This window comes from Xiphophorus hellerii, chromosome 22 (assembly GCF_003331165.1).
Source record: "Xiphophorus hellerii strain 12219 chromosome 22, Xiphophorus_hellerii-4.1, whole genome shotgun sequence".
Classification (NCBI taxonomy): Eukaryota; Metazoa; Chordata; class Actinopteri; order Cyprinodontiformes; family Poeciliidae; genus Xiphophorus; species Xiphophorus hellerii.
Window position 1 is genome coordinate 26784683 of NC_045693.1, and position 18250 is coordinate 26802932.

Sequence of the window (18250 nt, forward strand, 5' to 3'; positions counted from 1 at the left end):
CCATTGTGGATGTCAACTTATATCATAAGTGCTTCTCTTTTGGGTTATCTTGGTTGGAAGTTTATCATCAACAAGAAGAAACTGCAAACAAACAACATTAGGCAAAAAGATGACCTTAACAGAGGCACTCACTTGATTTCTGTAAGTGCTAGTTGTTGGGGTATTCTTTTAGTCTTTTTCTAGGAATGGGATCTCTTGACAGTCTTGCTGAAATAGCTGAAGAACGCATTGAAATGAGACTTTTTGCCTGACTTGAGAATATTGGATAAGAAAAAGACAGCGCTACTTGAAGAACAGCAGAAACAATCTGATCACCAAAGCAGCCATGTTTTCCTTCTCTCATTAACCTCTTTCCTTTCAAATAAAGGCCACTAGAGCTTACAAAACCTTAAATAAAGTCTTGATTCATACAAATATGATAATATTGTGTTATTCAATTCAAATCCAAAATGTGAATACTTTTACTGTCTGAACTTTCAGCATTAATCCTCCTTTCTATGTCACATTTTCTACAAATTAAAATAATATGTTCTATTGTCTCATTGGCTCCACAATATTGGCATTTATTATATATTATGAGTTTATTATGAGCTGTTATGTACAATATTTCTAAATTTCTCATCTGCCCACTCTCTTTAGAATCCTATAATCCCAGCTGCCTTTGTTATTGCCGTCCCTTTCTTTGCTTAATGATCGTTTTTTGATTCTCATCTTCTTTGATGTGTTTTGGCTGTTGGCAAACAACGAAATGCATTACCGCCACCCCGTGGTCTGGAGTGTGTACCAGCATGTGCTTCTCTGTCAGGCGTTTCATATTTAAGAACAGGTAAAAAAAATTTTTTTAATAATTTAAGAACAGGTGTGGCTAGAAAGCACTTATGAAATCACAATTACAGGGTCACGTAGTTTGTATTGTTTTTCCTTACCTCAATAGAAAAAACCTTCTTTTAAAAATTATTTTGTTCTTTGCCTAATATGTAAACTGGCTTGTATGTATTATATGTAGGTTATTGATTAATGAACCTGTGTGTAGTTAATAACCCACATTCAAATACTGTGGAGTGTCACAAGTATCGTCTGCTAAAATAAACGAGCTACATTTACTGCAGTTGTTCGGTTTTCTGTTGAACCTCATAAATGAGCCAAGAAAACAAAACCTCTGTCTCCTCTCTCAAATTTTATTAAACAGTGTTATCTTTTTTCCTTTTTTTTTTTTTTTTACATCAATACAAAAACTGAAAAGAAGAAAACAGCAGCTTTGAATCAGTCTTTGAACCGTTGTGTGGTAAATGTACGGTCTGTTAAATGACATTTGAGAAATGCTGAATTGTGTTTTCCGTCTTGGTGGTGCGTTTTCTTCATTCAAAGTAAAAACTGACACCAGCTCGCTGCAGAGTTTTTATTACCGTCTCAGGAAACATAGCTGCCATGACAGGAGGCAGATAAGTTTGTTATATGCTAAGAAAAGGTGATTCCTTTAATAAATAATAAATGCTTCCTATATCATCTCAAAGGCTTTACCTCATCAAAGGAAATCCCATCAAAACATGAGGACCGAGTGGAAAGAACCCGTTCCATTAGAACTCTGTCACCTGTATTCTCCATCCACATGCATGAAACATACATAGGATAACAGCTGAAGTGCCTGATGACCTTGTTGAGTTTTGAACCAGTGTCGTCACATTTCCGCTTATTTCCTTAACTTTTTAACATTTGGCATTAAAGTCAAGAAAATGAGCTTCCAGGAAAAGGCTTTTTATTTTCCACACACCAGATTTCAACAGCTCTGGTCCAGGGAAATGCAAGTTCAGAACCAAACACCCGTAAAGCAATAAAAACCATTTCAAAAAGGGAGTTTCTGTACTCTAAAATGCAAAAGAAAAGGAAAAAAAGGGAACATTATCCTTTAGTTGTACTATGTGAGCTACATATTGGTCTGTGTTTCGACCTGCTACATCTGTATTTTTCGGGGACGCAAATCTTCTAAATTTTGTGGTGTATTTTCTCAAAGCAAGATCAACTAAAACAAAACAATGAAATAAAAGGCAACAAACAAAAAAAAAGGTTAAACTGAAGAATTCACAGTAACAGTCATTTCCACAGCAATAAAAAGCTCCTGTAACAGTGGGCACGTCCTGGACCAGAGCTGCACTCTTACTCAGTCGTCAGAAGGCAGACGTGATTTTATACTGACCAGTGGTACTTTTTTATGGGCCACCAGATGTTACAGCCTGCTGGATGTTTTTGTTTTTATTCAGTCTCTTTGTTTTTTTGTTTTTTTTTACTGACCTAGGCTTTACCATATTAGTACACAGATTTAGAACGGGGTGCAGCCACTCTTGCTAAAACAAACAAACAAAAAAAATAAATGTCTGTATGCGCAATTTGCGCATGTATGCGGATTTAGTCAAGATGGCGACGATGAGGAAATTGACGCTGTAAATGCCGAATATTTTGAGGTCTGATTAGGCTCGACAAGCCAGAGGTTTTGAACATTTTCTGCGACACCTGACCTAGCGCATCAGGGTGCTGGTTCTGTTCCAGATGCGCTGCTCTCACCAATTTGACTTAGTGAGCGCTCCTTAAAATGACCCAACACTTCCCATCTCTGACCAGCTTATATAAACAGAGCTGCGAACAGAACTTCAACACGGCGTCAGGCAGGTGTTTAACCTGAAAGTGTTGAGGCGTAAGTTGATGCTGCGAACTACAACAAAACAGCAGCAAGATAAGCGATAACAGACCCATGCTGTCCAACAGCTCAATCCACTTTTTAATTGTTTTTCTTACGTGGTTTTTTTTTTTTTTTTTGGCAGGTCGATTTTTTTTTTTATTAAACATGCTGTTCATAAAAATAAGAATTGGTTGTTGGTCCAACTCCAGTCTCTAATGAAAGTGGTTGTTTCCTCTGGCCCAGCAGAGCAGAGTTGGTGCTGAGAGATCTGAATGTTGCTGCTGGAGTTCAGAGCTTCACTGGTGGAGCTGGGAAGAACTGGAGCTCCAGCAGCACCGGCAACGCTTCTGAACCGGCCCAAACCCATATATTCGTTAGCCTCCCTGTGTATCTGCTGTGATGACACCGAGCATGAAGAGTCCAAGATGCTGATTATAGGGATGGAAATCCATCACAACACTGATGCCACGCATACCGAACTGTTCTAATCTGATCAAATCCGAAAGAAACTACAGCTTGTTTTCAGGTGTTGGCCAGTTAATGTGTGTGTGTGTGTGTGTAGCTTGGTTTCTTATTTTATTAGATCCCTGCAGAGCCTTTAGTTTGAGTCCACAGTTGGAGCCCTGCAGACTGATTATCAAGTAGAACTGGTGTTTTAGAGAGAGAGATGTGGATGAGGACCAGCATGTTTGCTTCAACCTGTCTGACCTCTAACCTTCAACGCCATTCTGTGGGAGCATCAGTATGCCTGTGCATGCTAACCCCCTGTGTTACACCATACAGGTACCCCACGGTTTCAGTCTTCAGTCACTGACTCATTTGTCTTTAAAGCTCGAGTCCCTTGGATCTTTGATTCTCAGCTGATGTGTCCTGCGCCGCAGACCGAGGTCGGCCACAGAACAAGAGAGTGTTCATGGAGCTACCCCTTTTTCCTCTACCCCCCGACCCCATTTCATCAGGAGTCCTGGGAAAAGAAGCTCTGAAAGTAGCTTGGTAAGAAGTGTTGGGAGCAGTTTTCTGGAGAACAGACTCCGTGTGACGAGAGGCCCTCGGCTTCAGCGGGAGTTCTGGAGTTCTTGATGAAGCCAGGACGGCAGTGGTTGGCCCAGCCGGTTCAGCAGGCGCACCAGCTCCATGTTGTGGTCACGGTAGTACTCTGTTAGAAAGGCACGTGACTGGAGAGAACACACACACACACAAACTAGAGATTAGATATGTCTTTCAGTGTCTAGTGATTTGAATGGACGCTCAACGTGACATGCAGTACACTCGGAAATACAAGCGGGAAAGACAAACAACTTCAACGCATTTAAAAAAATAAATAAATCGATATTTGAGTATTTCGAATCAATTTAGAATTCCCAGAACTAGAAATTGCAATTCTTTATAGGATTGACTTTTTTCTGCACATTTAAACGAGACCCCAATATTCTACAGAAAGCATCAACAACTATTTTAAGTTGTTTTCAATCCAATTGCTGCTCATAAAGGTTTTGTTAAACCTCCAACATCAGCTGTATAAAAATTCAATTTTGCCAAAAGTGATTTTGACAACAACAACAACAAGAAATGTACAAAGAATGACAGAAGATTATTTTAGAAAGGCGACAATATTAAATGTTGCCAGTTTTTAAATAATGTAATCAGCTTAACTCGCTAACATTTCATATTTAGTGGTAAACTAGTGCTGCTGTAACGGAGGCGTTGATGTACCTCAGAACTCATCTCTGGATACTTCCTGCCTTTGCTCTTCCCGAGGCATTTGGACCGGGCTCCTTCCACTCGCTGACACCAGAAACCTTTACCATCGTCATACCTGCAGACAAACAGTCAGTCATTATTAAGGTGCAGCACACCTTTCACTGGAGGGACACTGGAGTCCCCTCAACGTGAAACAGAACCAGACCCTCCACAAAGAACCAGAATCTGAGCTTTGAACTCAGACCTTGAATCCAGGAACCTGTTTTTGGTTTAATCGATCAATAGATTTGATTACGACCAAAACAAGCATACCTTTTAATAACTGATGAAATGTAATTCCTTTGCAGAGTAATGGAGAAAATAATGTATTTCTTGTTCTGTATTAATATCTTAGCTTTCCTGCTCTGACTGGTCATTAATTATTTATATTTGGTCTGTCACAATTACAGCAATAAATCAATTGATAAATTCAAACCAGCTCAACATTTTCCATTTGCGTATATTTATCATTTTTCTCTTTTCTCTCTGGATGAACTCTTCAGTCTGGTGCTTTTGTCTAAACTGACCCTTTTTTTGAAGGATAGTTTTGTTTATAGAGACTTCATAATTCATTTTATTTGTCATTTCTGTTTTGTTTATTTTGAATATTTAAAATGTCTCCAGTGTTACATGTTTATTACTCATTGAGAATGTGTTAGGGTTACCGTGCCACTGCCACTACGCTGCTTCAAAATGGTCTCAAAACAACAATATTGTTTATCACAAGTCCTGTAGTTTTATTAGTAAAACTGTCAGACCGGGTATTATCAATATTTTTATGCAGTGATTACGAGGCTGACATTAGTCCTTATTTAACTCTTTGCTGCTGAACTGAGTTCCAGTTCCAGTTATCTATATATACACAGACCCTTTCCAAAACATTCGAAAATCATGGAAATTCAAAAAGATAAAACTTTCATAGGTTATAGATTCAGGCTCCACAGTTTGAACAATTTCAGGTATTTGTTGATTTTTTACATAATTTTTGGCTTCCGGCTCATGAAACACATTAGAATACTGTGGAGAAATCACCTGAGAGTGCGCAGGTTGTCATTAAATTACTTCAGTTTGGTTCAATGTGGGGAGGATTGCAGACCCAACAACGGGCCAGAACACCACCATTGATGCCCTCCACAGGATGGAGTCTTAATTCCTTGAAATCATGTTCATTCTGTCACTTGAGCTTAAGACAAAACATTTTGTAAAATAATTGGAAATAATCTCTTTGTAGCTTTTAAAATAACTAATAGATATTTTTTTATTAACTAAATCTCTTAGTTTCAAGATATTTGAATACATTTTGTACGTCCTCTTGCATTGATGCGTTCAATGATGAGAGAAACATTGGATTTCTGAGTTGTCTCAGAAGCTTAGAATGGGTTAATTGGTGACCTGATGAGACCGCTATGCTAGCTGGGTAGCTTCCAACAAGAAACTATTACAAACCTTATTGGAGCCATTCTTTACTTACCTTTAAATGATTTTGTGTATTAAAACAGAAAGAGACAAGATCATTAACATATTACAAGAAGGTTCACAAGTCTCAAAAACATTAACAACACAACACTAATCCGACTGCACTGCTCTACATTTACACAAAAAGTTCATTTCAGTAAGTTTGAGTTTCCCTTAAACTCTGTAGGGTTCTAAAAACTGCTTGGTTGCAGCTTGGATGTGTGTGTGTTGCATTACATTAGAGCCTGTGTGTAGTTGAAGATGGGAGTAATGCCAAGAAATCTCTGAATTCCCTCCATCACCAGGACAGGATTGGAGCGCAGCACGGCCCCGTCCACAACGTGCAGCTGAGCGGAGGAACAGAAACAGTCAGAGGATTCTAGGAGAGCAAAGTCAATCTGGAGGGAAGATTTCAGATTTAAAACTGGAGAGAGAAACTAATTCATCTTCAACAAGAGTTACAGGGGAAATCCTCAACATTGTTTTATATGATTGTTGTTGTAATAATAATTCAGTTTCACCTGGCTGGGTTGGTAATACTGCAGCCATCGCTCCAAATGAGAGGCGTAGGCCCCCGGAAAAAGGCACCGTTTCTGCAGAACTAGCAAGGCTCTGGGGGCCGAGCGGGCTGCGGTCACCACTGCGTGGAAGGTGTTGTTGAGAGCCGCCGGGTCTTGGTGGGCTCTCTGGTGCTGGAGTCACAAACAACAAGAAAAAATCTAACTGAAACCTCCTGCAAGCTAGTATGGATTATATGTGCAACTCAAGGCAGAACAGATTCTTGTTTCAAAAGTTCAAAATTCAAATCCCATCATATAAAACTGAAAGACACCACGTTCATATACGACTAGACTTACTAAAGGAATGCTACAGAATTACATTTTAGGCAATAAAGTCATTATTTTTCTATTTGAAAAGGAAGATAATTTTTTATTTATTTGCATTTTCAATGCATTTCTAACATTGTATAAAAAGAAAAATCTGCAAAATGGGCCAAAAAAATTTTTTTTAAATTAATCATCATGATAGTTGGCCGATTATTCATTTGTTGGAGCCCTAGAGAGACCCCAAAATACTTGTAGCTTTTTTTTGCAAAGAAACTTTGCTTCTACAAAGTCCTGACTGAGGTGAGCTCAACTAATGCGCTCCAAATCTTACAGATTTTTACTAAAAGAAAAAAGAAGAGTCAAGTTTAAAGCTGTCCATGGGTCCATCGGGCTATCGTACCTGGTACCAGGAGTATGCTCTGTCAGTCGGGTTGATGAGCACAGCCAGGACTTTGGCTCTGGGTAACAGCGCTGCTGCTCGTTTGGGGGCCATTTCTGAGTCAAAGTAATTGGCACTTTTTTCAAACATGAAGTCTGCGCTGACGTTGGATGGGAATGGGAAGAACTCCATGTACCTAAAAGAAATTTTAAAAAAAAGACAAAAACAAAATCATTCAAATCCATGACCATTAAGGCTGCATTGTATTTGGAATATGCAATTCTGTGATTGTAATGTTGAATATTGCAATATTGAATTTCTTGTCTGGGACAGAGAGAATCTAAAGGTGGAGTAAAGCACGTGCTGATGAGATCTACCAGTCGATCCCGTTGTCATAATTGACTCCACTGAAGAACTGGATCTCTTCAAAGGTGGTGGTGCTGGGGAAGGAGCCAGTGATGGCTGGGTGGAGGCTCAGGAATGAGTGAAGTGCTGTAGTGCCTGGATGGAGAAAACATAACGATGATGAGATTCAAAAGGCTAAAGAGGAAAAATGACTGAAAATGGAGATGAGGAGGGCTACCTGTTTTCTGTGGTCCAATAATAAGGAATTTAGGAAGTCTGTCACAGGTTTTCTCTTTGGACCAGATGTCTTTGTGTCTTTTGTCGTGACACGGGTTCTAAAAAAATAAATTGTTTGCTTTAAATTCAGTGGAAATGTCAAATACATGTTTTGTTTTTTTTTTAATTACTATTTCTGTTTACTTTTCTCAAAACTGTACCTGCCAGAGTGGGTTTCTTTCTTCTGGGAAGATCTGGAAATATTTTTCTGCCAGCTGAACGGGAGGCAGGGTCTGCAGCCTGAGGTTGGTCCAGCACTGGACAAACTTCACCAGAGATTCAAAGGTGTACAGGCCCAGACGATCATTTCCATAGTTGGACAGGTGAGTCATGAAGATGCTGATCTGCATTGCGTGGACAGAGAATAAGTGGATCGGTCACGTGGGAAACTGGGAGGGTTGAAAAAGCAATCATTCCTACGATAGCAATTCTGTCCAGATATGGTGTCCAATCAAGGTCTCAAGAACAAAAAGACAAAGTAAGAACTTTTAGAGTTGAAGAGTTTCATTTGTGTAAAAGCTTCACAAATGACACGGTATTCTATAGAACCGTCGTTCTTTAGTGGAGAAGAATTCTGTCCATGTTTAAGTGTCCTAAATAGAACCAAAGCAAACACGATAGCCTAGCACTAAATGACCAGAGAAATGACCGGTGGTCTTTTATCAAGGAGAGAAATCCTACAACCACTAAACTCTGATGCCACTCCATTTGTGTTTCCAGTTTGTGAGGAAGGAAGATGCATTTCGTTCGACTCGTTTCCTTCAGTTCTTGGAAGAAAGATGAAGGTTATTTGTTTGACACAATGCATGGTGATAGAGAACCACACCATTTGTAGCATTGGAAATGGTACAAATGTTGCAGCTTTGCTCCCCAATCAAACCGAGTCTACATCCTAGGTGGTGTAGTTTTCGACCTGGACCTCATTTCAAAAGCCCCTCCCCCTTCAAAGACTACTAGAGTTTTACAGAATCTGCAGTCAGAATAAATGAATCCAGTTCCAGTATAGTGTACCGAACACATCATCAAAACACATCAAGCAGTGTGAGATATTTCCTGGGAATCTGCGCGGCTGAGACTGACCCCAGTTGTCTTGACATGACCCACGCTACAGAGCCTGTAGCATTCATGCTGTTCATGTATTGCCTGGCTGATGCATTTGTAGACAGAGTCTACAGACCCATCTGCAGTGTGGCAGGAGTTACTACTGATGTGAACTCAAGCAGCTCTGCGGCGCAGCATATATATGAGGGAGGAGTTGACTTACAGGGTTTAGGAGAACGGTGAGGAAGAGTTCTCCTCCTCGGATGCTCTTATCCAGCTCCTTGGAGCCTCCAGGGTATTCGTTGTAGAAGATGGTGTGTGTGAAGAGGCCACAGGTCTGCCTGGGCAACACCTAGAGAATGAAGGAGAAGCTTCATCAGTTCACCTCTTTGCTCCTCTGACTTCATTAAAGCTTTAAGACGGAACAATACGACCGTTGACAAGTGAAGGGAATTGTATACAAGTGGGTGGAATGAAACTGACTAGATCACTGTCGGTTATCCGAGATCTGTGATCAACCTGTCTGTGCAGCCAGTTACAGTGCAGAAAAAAAAAAATTCAGAATCCCAATTTATGGGTCCTGGGAATTCTGAATCGACTAATCAGAAATCGAGTTAAAAACCTCCATCTTTGCCGCTTGTATTTGTGAGCACAGAGGAATTATTTGCAGCAGATGTGTGCGCATGGTTACCCACAAGTACCCTGCTGTTTTAACATGAGCTAGCATGTTGTCAGCCTATTATAATAAGTTATGCTGTCAAATTGACATTAGTGATCCATTAATGATCCATACTCATTGCACGCATATGAGTGGATAAACAACGAGAGAAAACGCCTCAAACTTCAGTAGTCGGGCATTACTTATTTTGAATATTAAAGCAATTTTGTTCAATGAGTCCCTCAAACCTATCTGTGGTAAGCAAGGGCCCTGGAGTAGGGGTATCCTGACATATAGGTTTTCTTAAAAACTGAATTTGTATTTAGTGTGCAAAGGACAAACAAAATCCAACAATTTCTTCCTACGTTGGTAACAATTAGCAGGAAAATGAAGATGCAGCTGCAGCCATCAAGGCATGTGGTAAACTAAGCCATCAGAAATGAAAAGTGTAGCAGGCTGAAAGAGGAAGAAAACCTCTGCAAATGCCACAAAGTTGCCACGCAAAGACAAACGGTCTGCGCTGGCTGTCTGTTCTGAATAAGTTTATGAACCTAATTGTAAACAGTTTTAGTAGTCAGAGATATATAAGAGTGCTTGCTTTCTGCAGGCGACATGGACAGTAAAGTGGCTGCTGACGTAATGTGACGTCCACTGATAATCCCTTATCATGCGGCCACTGCAGAAGGCCGTCTCACCCGTCGTATGCATTTTTAATTCAAGAAAAAGCTAAGCTAACTTAATACTGGTAAATTAAGTTACATCATTTATGAAAAAAAGCTATTTTTATTCAAACATAAACTAATGAAATTGAACCATTAGTACCAAATCTGTACCAAAACTGTAAAGATTTGGTTTAAATGTCTTTTTCACTTGTCAGTCGCATCATTTGGACAGAATCTCAGGACCGTTTGAAAAGAAATCAGCTTCTGAATTGCACTGTGACACTAAATTTCGCAATCGAATCACGAAACACTGAGAGATCCTCATCTCTATCGGTCGGATCCAACAGAAAGTCAGCAGCAGAATCTGCAGCTGGCTGTGAGCCGAACCCAGTAGAGAGCTCACTGGGTTCTCTACCTTGATTCCGTTGTGGATGAAGCCCCGGCGGTACCTCGCTGGCCTCAGGTGAGGGTACTCTTCAGTGCTGGTCACCTGGATTCCCCACACAGACTTCCAGGCCTCATACAGCTGGGTGTGGACAGGGTAGACCCCGGAGTGGTGCGGAGCCACTGCGTAGCCCATATCTGTTGGGATTCCATGCTCCTGCAGAGGGCAGCAAAACCCAAACGTCTCAGTGCTCCTCCTCAGAAGAATAATGTCTAAGTAAGACATTAGATTAAATGCAACACATCCGGTAAACCGTTTAGTTTGTCCTGGAAGGAGGGTGGAGAACTTTAGTGGGAGAGTTCTGTTAACAGCAACATACTGCTCTGACTTTACCAGGACTGCCACTAATGATTACTTTACTAATCAATTATTCTATTGACTATTCTCACAATTAATACATTTTTAAAAAATCTGCATTCTGCAGATTTTTCATTTAAGTAATTTTTTTCACAATATTAGAAATCCATTAAAATTGATCAAATAATTCACATCCTATTTTCAAATATGAAAATGACAATTTTGTAGCCTAAAATGCAACGACAAAGCATTCCTTTAGAGTGTGCTTGATCATTTGTAGCAAAAGGATGCAAAGAATCTGCTGATTATTCTTTTGACAAATACATTTTATACAAAAGGCGAGAAAATAGAAGATTTTTTTTTTTTTTTACAGAACTTGAATCAGGTGAAGCTAAAAATGAAACTTGTGGACTTGCACATATTTAGATTTTTTGTTCTAAATTTGTTGCTACAGTTTTTGGATCCGTAAAACTTTTACTCTATCTTTGATCATACAAATAGGAGAGACTAACGCATGGGAATGATAAGTGTGTAAAGCTGCAATGCTTCGAGAAGTGAAGTGGTTTATTCAGAACTTCTGTTCAAAAACTAATTGAAAGCGTGGACCAGAACATGGAGCGTTACGGTATCAGGTCGTTGTCATCAGCCAAATATGCATAGAATCTTCTCTAAATGTCAGGAAAGGTTGTTGGGGGGGAGGAAACCCTTAACTCTCACATTCAGCTTATTAGTGTTCTTCAACGCAACAACGCAAACCCTTAACTCTCACATTCAGCTTATTAGTGTTCTTCAACGCAACAAATCAGGCTAAGAGAAAAGAGGTGAAAAGGCCCAACATTTCCCGGCGTTTCTCCGTTACTGAACAGTTCCTTCAACAAACAACCTCCATCCGAGTCTCCTGTTACCTGAGCAAAGATCCTGTTGAGCTTCATTTGCTCAGCCAGGACGCTGACATTGTGAAAGAGGTGAGGCTGCATGTGGCTCCACATGTGAGGGAACCACCAGAAGTCCTTCCTGTGCTGCAGCAGCATGTCGTCTCCCTGGTCCTCCTCATCGGTGCCTGGAAACGCCCGCAGAGCAACAACAACAAAAAATTAATAGTCTCCTCCAACTCGCAGTTGGATTCTACAAAACTCAGAGCGACATAAATCTTTAAAGAGGAAAAAGATTGATTTAATCTTACAACGTTTAGTACCTGTGTGGTAGAATTTTCCGGAAAATCCCAGATTGAAGGTGAAATTAGGAACCAGCGCTCCTAGCTTATTTTGAGTGTTCAGCAAGGCCTGCGAAAAACCAGAGTAAACTAAGCAAAGTCCAAATAACTTGTGAGAAACAAAGGTTTATTATAGAAATACGTTTCTAATAAGCACCATTTACAGATGAGGAAAACTGGAAGCCAACATCTTTATCATTGTACCTTCTTGACATTTGACCTCATTTCAATAAAAGTACATTTGAGAGTTGTTTTCTTTCTTCTTTTTTTTTCAGGAACGCTTCAGTCACATTGGCTGAAGATTCAGACACATTTACAACTTTTTTTCTGAACAAAACTGATGCCAACAGCGATATTTTTGAAAATCGTCAGTCAGACCTGCTGACAGAGGTAGCTGCCAAATCACTGCTAGGTTCAAGAGCAGCATGTGAGGGGGAAGAAAAGGGGAAGTGCAACCGATTCTTTGTTGTCAGAGCAAAGCAAGGACACAGCGAGAAATGGAGCTTGGTGTATTTGCCAGCAGTTGCTGCTGTTACACTGGTTTCCTGCGCAGAGCCGCCGTGGCATGTTAAAGTGAGTTGACATGCAACAGACAGCTGGAGAACTGAAATTCTTTTTCATAAAGCTGACATGGAGCGGATTCTGGGGAACCAATCAGAGCTAGTAACACTGATCTTCTAAAACTGAAACCTAATACAGAAAAAAAAAACTCACTCACCATAAAAAGAGCCACAAAAGCCACAATCAATGCAAACCTGACTCAACTAGCATCTATTTTCTTATTCCATCAAGGTCTTGGCAATACAGATTTGACACACATGAAGTTGAGGAAAGAATCAGCAATGGCAACTGTCAACGTTAGGGATGCAAGTTATTGATTGATGAGTAAATCTTAGGTCCAAGTGGAAGTTATTAGTTAATCGATTGGAAGTAATTTTAATCTAATAAAGCGTTAATTGACAATTAATTAAGTCGATTAAGTCAATTCTGTGTTGCTTCCCTAGTCAACACAGAATGGCAGTTTCAAGAAACACCCCAAAATAATAAAAACGTTTCAATATCCTTTTAGAAAAAAATCTAATTGAAATATTATGAAATATCCTTTAATCTTCATTTATACAGCTAAATCTATTAGACTATTAGTCACATTTTCGAGATAAAAGAACAGAACATCAGCGTGACAATATGCAGTGCAGGGAAAATGGCTCACCTCTACATCAGACACCTTCATACGAGTCCCCTCCTTGCCCACAAATATATCATCCACGTCCACCAGGATGTGGCGGTCCAATGACAAACACAGTCTTTTCCCCGTCAGGTAGCCGATGGCGTCTACAAACACCAGCTTATGAAGCCAGTAATTGAGATTATTTCCAAAGAGAACTCTCTGGATGCCGTCGTGGAGCCCCAGGTCCTGCACCACGGTGGAATAGAGGGCCTGCAAGGGGCCGGGTCCAAAATGTGCCAGGGGATCTGAGGACTTAGGGGTGGCTAAAAGAACTGGTTCATATGTAGAGTGGTTAGACAGGAAAATCGTCCAATCATCCCCCGGCAAAGAGCCCTGCTCCACCTGGTTGGGCTTGGTGATGTAAAGCAGCGGAGCGCTGGGGTTTATACGGTAGTCCCTGAGTCCGAGGTGCGAGTGTAGAAAGAGGGGGAAACCTTTGAGTTGTGCACTATGAAGCGAGTTCTCAGTTGCTTTGAAGAAACCAATGACGCCCACTCCGTACTCAGCACAGTACTTGTCCAGCAAGTCTCGGTTCCACGCATCGAGGTTGACATATTTCAGCACGTTTTCATAGATGATCAAGGCGTATCGTCCACGGTCGTGCTCCGTCAGCGTGGGCATCTCACTCTTAGCAGGAGCGATCTCTGTGCGGTAGTGGAAGCGGCTCGATTCTAAGATGGCAACGATCTCTTGGCCCAGTTGGGAATAGATGCTCTCCACAAACACCAGAACCACTGGCTCTGTCCTGGAATTGTCAATCGTCTTGACCTCCTGGAGTCGCCCCTGGCGCACCGGAAGGAAGAGAGGGGACCTCTGTCCTCCCGTCTCGCCACCGTCGGCCCCAGTACCCATTCCCAGCAGCGTCCCCCCACCTCCACCACAATCACTGAAGGGTAAAGGTGGTGAGTCCTTGATTTTGGGGCTGTTGGAGACGTAATAAGCCAAGAACGCCATGGAGAGCAGGCAGAAGACTATCAATGCCAGAATCAGGCGGTGAAGCTCCAGCTGGCGGACCCCTCGCAGCAGCTTCAAAATCCCCAGACCAGCGGCCATGGTGATGTGGGAAGGAGGGCGGACAGGTCAGAAGGTGGCAGCGAATCCAAACGGACAAGGGCAGCGGCGGGGAGAGGGAGCGAGAGGAGAACTGAGTGGGGCAGGAAGATTGAGCAGTGAATACTGTCACTGAGCTGTGCTGATTAATAGCCATTTACACTAAGTCACCATGGCCAGCATCATTCATTACTTGCTTTTTGTTTAGCTCTGACGTGCAAAAACACTCAGATTGCTACAAAGAAACTGATATCAGGGCCTCAGTAAAACTATCTGATGTCTGTTCAGATGGGTTTCTGCTGAGCTGACGGCCTACGTCTGAACTATTCTCATCGCCATGATGTCTTCTGTTTGGAGGAATCTCAGTGTAGCTGCTCTGGATTTCGGGCTTTGACTCTCTCCGGCCACTCGTCCATGACATCCAAGACACTTTGGAACAAAGCAAAAAAAAAAAAGGACAAAGAAGCAAAGAAAACATGAAGCAGAGTGAGATTTAGATCAGCATTGCTGATTTCTTACACGGACTGTATTCTGCATAATTCTGACAACATATGAACAGTTCTACTGGTTTCTCACCGGGACAACATCGTATGTCCAGAACTCAATGGATGTCGGTTGCAAAAGCCTCTGCAATATGAAACATGATGTTAAATTTAGTCAATTTAAGAACAGTCAAACTCTCTGAATTTCATTTTTTATTATAAACAAACGAAAATCTTCAACTTGTTTTCAGCTAGGTACGTCGAAGTTCAGTTAAATCCAATAAACAACAGCTTCATACAAAAATAACAAAGCAGTCTTTAAGTGCCTTAAAAGACTGTTTATAACATTCACAAAGCCACAAATCTCCATGTATTTACTAGTCTGTGGTGTGGGAGACCCACAGTAAGTGGAGCACAGCTGTGACCAGGAGGGAGAAGGATGACTTTTCTTACAAACATTAAAAGAAATGTGTGAAACAAAAAAATGTGTATCAAGCAACTCACCTGCCTTCAGAAGCCACCAAATCAGTAAATGTAAAATAAACTGACAGCAAGCAGAGCAATAATCAGTGAAGCAGAGGAGCATGGTGACACTGGAGGAGCTGCTCAGATACACAGCTCAGGTGGGCAAGAAGACGGTTTTCGGAAATAACAGATTTACTCTTTTTTTTTTTTTGTCACACTTGAGGCTTTCAAACTAAATAGCATTGATAAACAAACAGTAACTACACAAAGCAGCTTTGAAAAGACTTTGCATTTAGGCACACTGTTTTATAGCACAATGAAGTAACCATGTAATGTTCAGTTGTTATAAAAGTACTGTATATGTCAAACATGACTTAAAATAAATTTGACTTTGCATTAAAACTGTATCTGACACCTTGAAATTGGGCCTCTGTCTCCTTAAGAAAGGTGGAAACCATTTCCGACACTCCCCCTTCAGCACATCGTCACAACAATGCTTCCATGGTGTCGCTTTCAGCTGTTCTTAGCAGCTCAGCGGACGCACAGTTCCACCGGGTGTTCGCTAATTGCTGCTGGCTAGTCTGAAGGATCCGAGTGGGGGTTGGGGGGGCTGCTCTGTGAGGTGGAGGCTCGGTCTGGGGACTGCAGCTCAGAGGAGGAAAAGGAAGAGCTCAGTGAGAGCAAGTGTTTAGGCAGTTCTCAGTGGTTGCCATGGAGATTAAAAGATTTCTCAAACATGCATGACAGGATCCAAGCAACACTCCAGAGATGTTTATGACGAGGGAATAACATTATAACATGATGTAAAGCTATAAATAAATAAAAAAAGCTGACTATGCATAATACCGCCCCCTTTAAGGGAAAGTTAGAAATCTAAACCAACCTGCTTCTGTGTGAAAAGGTCATTTCCCCCTAAACCAAACACCTGGTGTCACCCTTGGCAGCAGCAGCTCACCTCCACATCAGACACCTTGCCCACACATCTATATACCATATTTATATAACACTCTGTTCATTGTGATGTTGCTGGACCTCAGGGTTTTCTCATTCATATCGACGCCACTGACCATCAGCTCGCCATCGACAACGCTGATGTGTCAAAGCATTGGGAAGACACTGTGGACAGGAAGCAAAGCAAGCCGTCTGGTTCTGATAACCAAGTGGTTTTACACTAAGATTAGAAATGGGAAATCCAGTACTGTTTTAAACAAAACCTTGAAAACTGCTTGTCAGAGCAGAGATAAATCGTAAATAAAAAAAGGGTGAAAGTTATCCAACTATCAGACTGGTGTGTCTGTGCTGCGGCAACACGTTTAGTATTGATATGGTATTTTAGGATTTAATTCCAATTGACCCTTGCAGACCAACGATGTGTTTTTGTGACGCTCTATACAAATAAGAAGACAGCGGTCTGGAAATGTGAATCTTTTACTTCTACGTGTATTCGAGCAGATTCAAGACGACATGAGACAGTGGGTTCTCTGCAGAAACACGTGCTGCTGAGTTATAAATAAATGACCTGAAGCAAAAACCTTTAACTAGACCGTGTCATGACTTCAAATATTTCCCTGTTTTTCAGTAGTGCATCTTGTCATGTGGAGCTAGTGGAGATAAGTGTCTAATAAAGAGTGAGATCTATCCTAATGTCAGGAGACAAAAACAAAAGCTCCAGGAACCAAATCTAGATGTTCAGGTTCAGCTCAGGTTAGTCAGGGCTTAGATGGTTCAGACCTGCGTGAGGGAAGGACAGTGGAAATATGGAGTAGTCAACTGGAGGTGAAGGGACGTTGATAGGTGTAGAGATGGAGGGGAAGCAGAGGGATGGTGTGACAGGAGGACAGAGGCCTGTGTTGAGCTCTGAAAGGGGAAAGTGAAAGAAGTAAAACTACAGAAGGGAGAAGTCAGCAGAGGTTAGTTGTGGTCTAAAAAAAACCCCATCTTAGTTCCCACCACAGACAATGACATCAGACTGGATTGTCTGATTGTCTGGATTCTTTCACTAAGCAACAATTAAAGGTATAACCCTCAGCTGCTGCTGATGATGACGGGCTTCCTCACAGCGCCTGGGGGTCGTGGCACCAACCAGCGTTCTGTCAGCAGAGGATGCTGCTGACAGAAGCCGGTAACAGCGCGGTCACATGACGGGGACAGAAAACCCTGACCAGCCGCCGCACTCCGGTCTTTCAACGGACCCCTGCCAACATCTTAGCTTTCAGCTGCTAATGTTAGTTCCGAGCATCAATGGTGGATCCTCAAACCTGCTTCTTGTCATCTACAAATGACCCTATGAACACGTCATCCTTCCTCTTCCCTCTCTTTCCACACAAACAAGCAGTCCAGCTGGGAGGAATCCCTCCCAGTAAAACCCCCAGTGTTCACCAGCAGGCAGAGAGCCAGCTAGCTGCAGGCTACGGTAGCCACAGATGGCTAATGGAGGCAACATTCACACGTTCCCACCTCAGAGAGAAAAACCGGGGCTAATTTTCACTTACCGGGATTTTGTCGCATCGGGGAGCAATTTGGTTGAAGGAGAAGATGTGGTTTAGGTCTGCAATTCGAGATAAAACTCAACTTCGGCGCGTCAACACTCAAGCAGCCATCTTGTTTATGATAGCAGCCCGGACTGAACCAAGCTGGGAACCAGGAAGGGGGAGTGGAGAGAGCAGAACCTGTTCACCAGCTGCTCTGGGTCACTACCAGCTCCTCGCAGACGTTCATCTCTGACCCTCTGCGGATTGGAAAAATCCTCTTTAAACTCAAACGTCTGTGTAAACTTATCATGCACACGCTTCCACAGACATCAGAACAACAGGTTGCTGATGTGGATCCAAGAGTTCAGGAAAATCGCATATATATTTATATATGTTTTACATATATTTATATATGTAAATATGGGGGGTTTTTTTGTATAAAATTTGTTTTCTCTGAAAATATAAATGCTAAAAAAGGATAATACAGCCACAGCATATTAAACACAGACTTTAAGAAGGCCAATTTTAGTTCTGAAGTATTT

At 41.5% G+C, this 18250-nt stretch overlaps 1 protein-coding gene across 2 annotated transcripts; it reads right to left on the minus strand.

Annotated features, from left to right (window-relative positions):
* Positions 1-1385: 1385 nt before the first annotated feature.
* Positions 1386-17877, minus strand: ndst2a (N-deacetylase/N-sulfotransferase (heparan glucosaminyl) 2a). Of its 2 annotated transcripts, XM_032553330.1 has the most exons (15): positions 17730-17877; positions 14867-14917; positions 13223-14719; positions 11995-12082; positions 11705-11859; positions 10473-10658; positions 8961-9089; positions 7858-8040; positions 7659-7755; positions 7453-7576; positions 7097-7271; positions 6391-6561; positions 6107-6216; positions 4388-4490; positions 1386-3849 (listed from the first exon to the last, which is right to left on the minus strand). In XM_032553330.1, the coding sequence occupies exons 3-15, from the start codon at positions 14291-14293 to the stop codon at positions 3730-3732; spliced, it is 2712 nt and encodes a 903-aa protein (XP_032409221.1). In that variant the 5' UTR covers positions 14294-14719; positions 14867-14917; positions 17730-17877; the 3' UTR covers positions 1386-3729. The 2 variants fall into 2 exon arrangements, with proteins under 2 accessions (XP_032409221.1, XP_032409222.1); XM_032553331.1 differs by lacking the exon at positions 14867-14917.
* Between the last annotated feature and the right edge of the window lie 373 nt (positions 17878-18250).

Excerpts from the sequence above, each read along its gene's own strand:
- ndst2a (XM_032553331.1), bottom strand. The coding sequence starts at position 14,293 with ATGGCCGCTGGTCTGGGGATTTTGAAGCTGCTGCGAGGGGTCCGCCAG. Across the intron at positions 6,562-7,096 it reads GAGCATACTCCTGGTACCAG|CACCAGAGAGCCCACCAAGA; the intron begins GTACGATAGCCC and ends TTGTGACTCCAG. Across the intron at positions 3,850-4,387 it reads ATCCAGAGATGAGTTCTGAG|TCACGTGCCTTTCTAACAGA; the intron begins GTACATCAACGC and ends TGTTCTCTCCAG.